Source organism: Chaetura pelagica, unplaced genomic scaffold, assembly GCF_000747805.2.
Source record: "Chaetura pelagica isolate M959 unplaced genomic scaffold, ChaPel_1.0 scaffold1105, whole genome shotgun sequence".
Classification (NCBI taxonomy): domain Eukaryota; kingdom Metazoa; phylum Chordata; class Aves; order Apodiformes; family Apodidae; genus Chaetura; species Chaetura pelagica.
The window spans coordinates 192,822-193,520 of record NW_009953198.1 but is presented as its reverse complement, the minus strand read 5'-3'; the positions used below and the strand labels follow the sequence as shown (position 1 = coordinate 193,520).

General features: G+C 67.8%; 2 protein-coding genes across 2 annotated transcripts in view; one reads left to right on the top strand and one right to left on the bottom strand.

Annotated features, from left to right (window-relative positions):
• Positions 1–459, bottom strand: part of UFC1 (ubiquitin-fold modifier conjugating enzyme 1) — a gene marked incomplete at its 3' end in the record, with an annotated part of 1,926 nt that extends 1,467 nt beyond the window's left edge. The window contains exon 1 of the mRNA XM_009997374.1: positions 409–459. Coding sequence (XP_009995676.1) covers positions 409–459 — 51 coding nt within the window. The remainder of the gene's footprint in view (positions 1–408) is intronic.
• Positions 460–480: 21 nt separating this feature from the next.
• Positions 481–699, top strand: part of TOMM40L (translocase of outer mitochondrial membrane 40 homolog (yeast)-like) — a 22,507-nt gene continuing 22,288 nt past the window's right edge. The window contains exon 1 of the mRNA XM_009997373.1: positions 481–523. Within this exon, the coding sequence (XP_009995675.1) occupies positions 481–523 (43 nt within the window). The remainder of the gene's footprint in view (positions 524–699) is intronic.

Below are 699 nucleotides of genomic sequence, written 5' to 3'. Positions count from 1 at the left end.
GGACGGGCCGGTGCCACCCAGCCTGCCCCATGCCTCTGCTATCCCCTCTTGCAGCACAGACCAGCCATCCTGCTCCCGCCTCCTCTGGACTCCATGGCCATCCCAGCTCCACCCGCACCATCCTGCCCCACTCCTGTCCCATCCCACTGCCTCCACACCCCTCCTGCCCCATCCCTGCCCCACAGCCCTCCCTGCCCCGTGGCCCATCTGGGTGCTGGGTGCCAGCTGTGCTCACCTAGGCAGGACTCTGGGGGTTCGGGACTGTGGGTGACCCATCGGGGGCTGCTTATATCCCCCAAGCCAGCGCCCGCCCCTGGGCCAGGGGGGACGTGCCGGTCCGTGCCACAGCCTGGGTAAACACAGCGGGGGTAAGGGTCGCTGTGGGGGACGGCCCCACCTCATCCTCACCAGGGTGGCCTCACACCCTGGGTTCCTGTCCCTGTGTCCCCGAGGGCCCATGGCTCCAAGCTGTGGGTAACAATGGCCATGGGATTTGGGTTATGTGGGGACTGGGGCTACTGCAGTGGGGGTTTGGTTGGTGACCCTGTGGCACACAGTGGCCCCATGGCATGTGGCACATCTGGCCCCGTGGTGTGTTGCCACCCCACAGCAGGTTGTAACCCTGTGGCAGGCCCCCCAGAGCAGCCCCAGGGTCCCCAGAGCCCCAGGGTCCCCCCCCCAGTGTCCCCACTCCAGCAC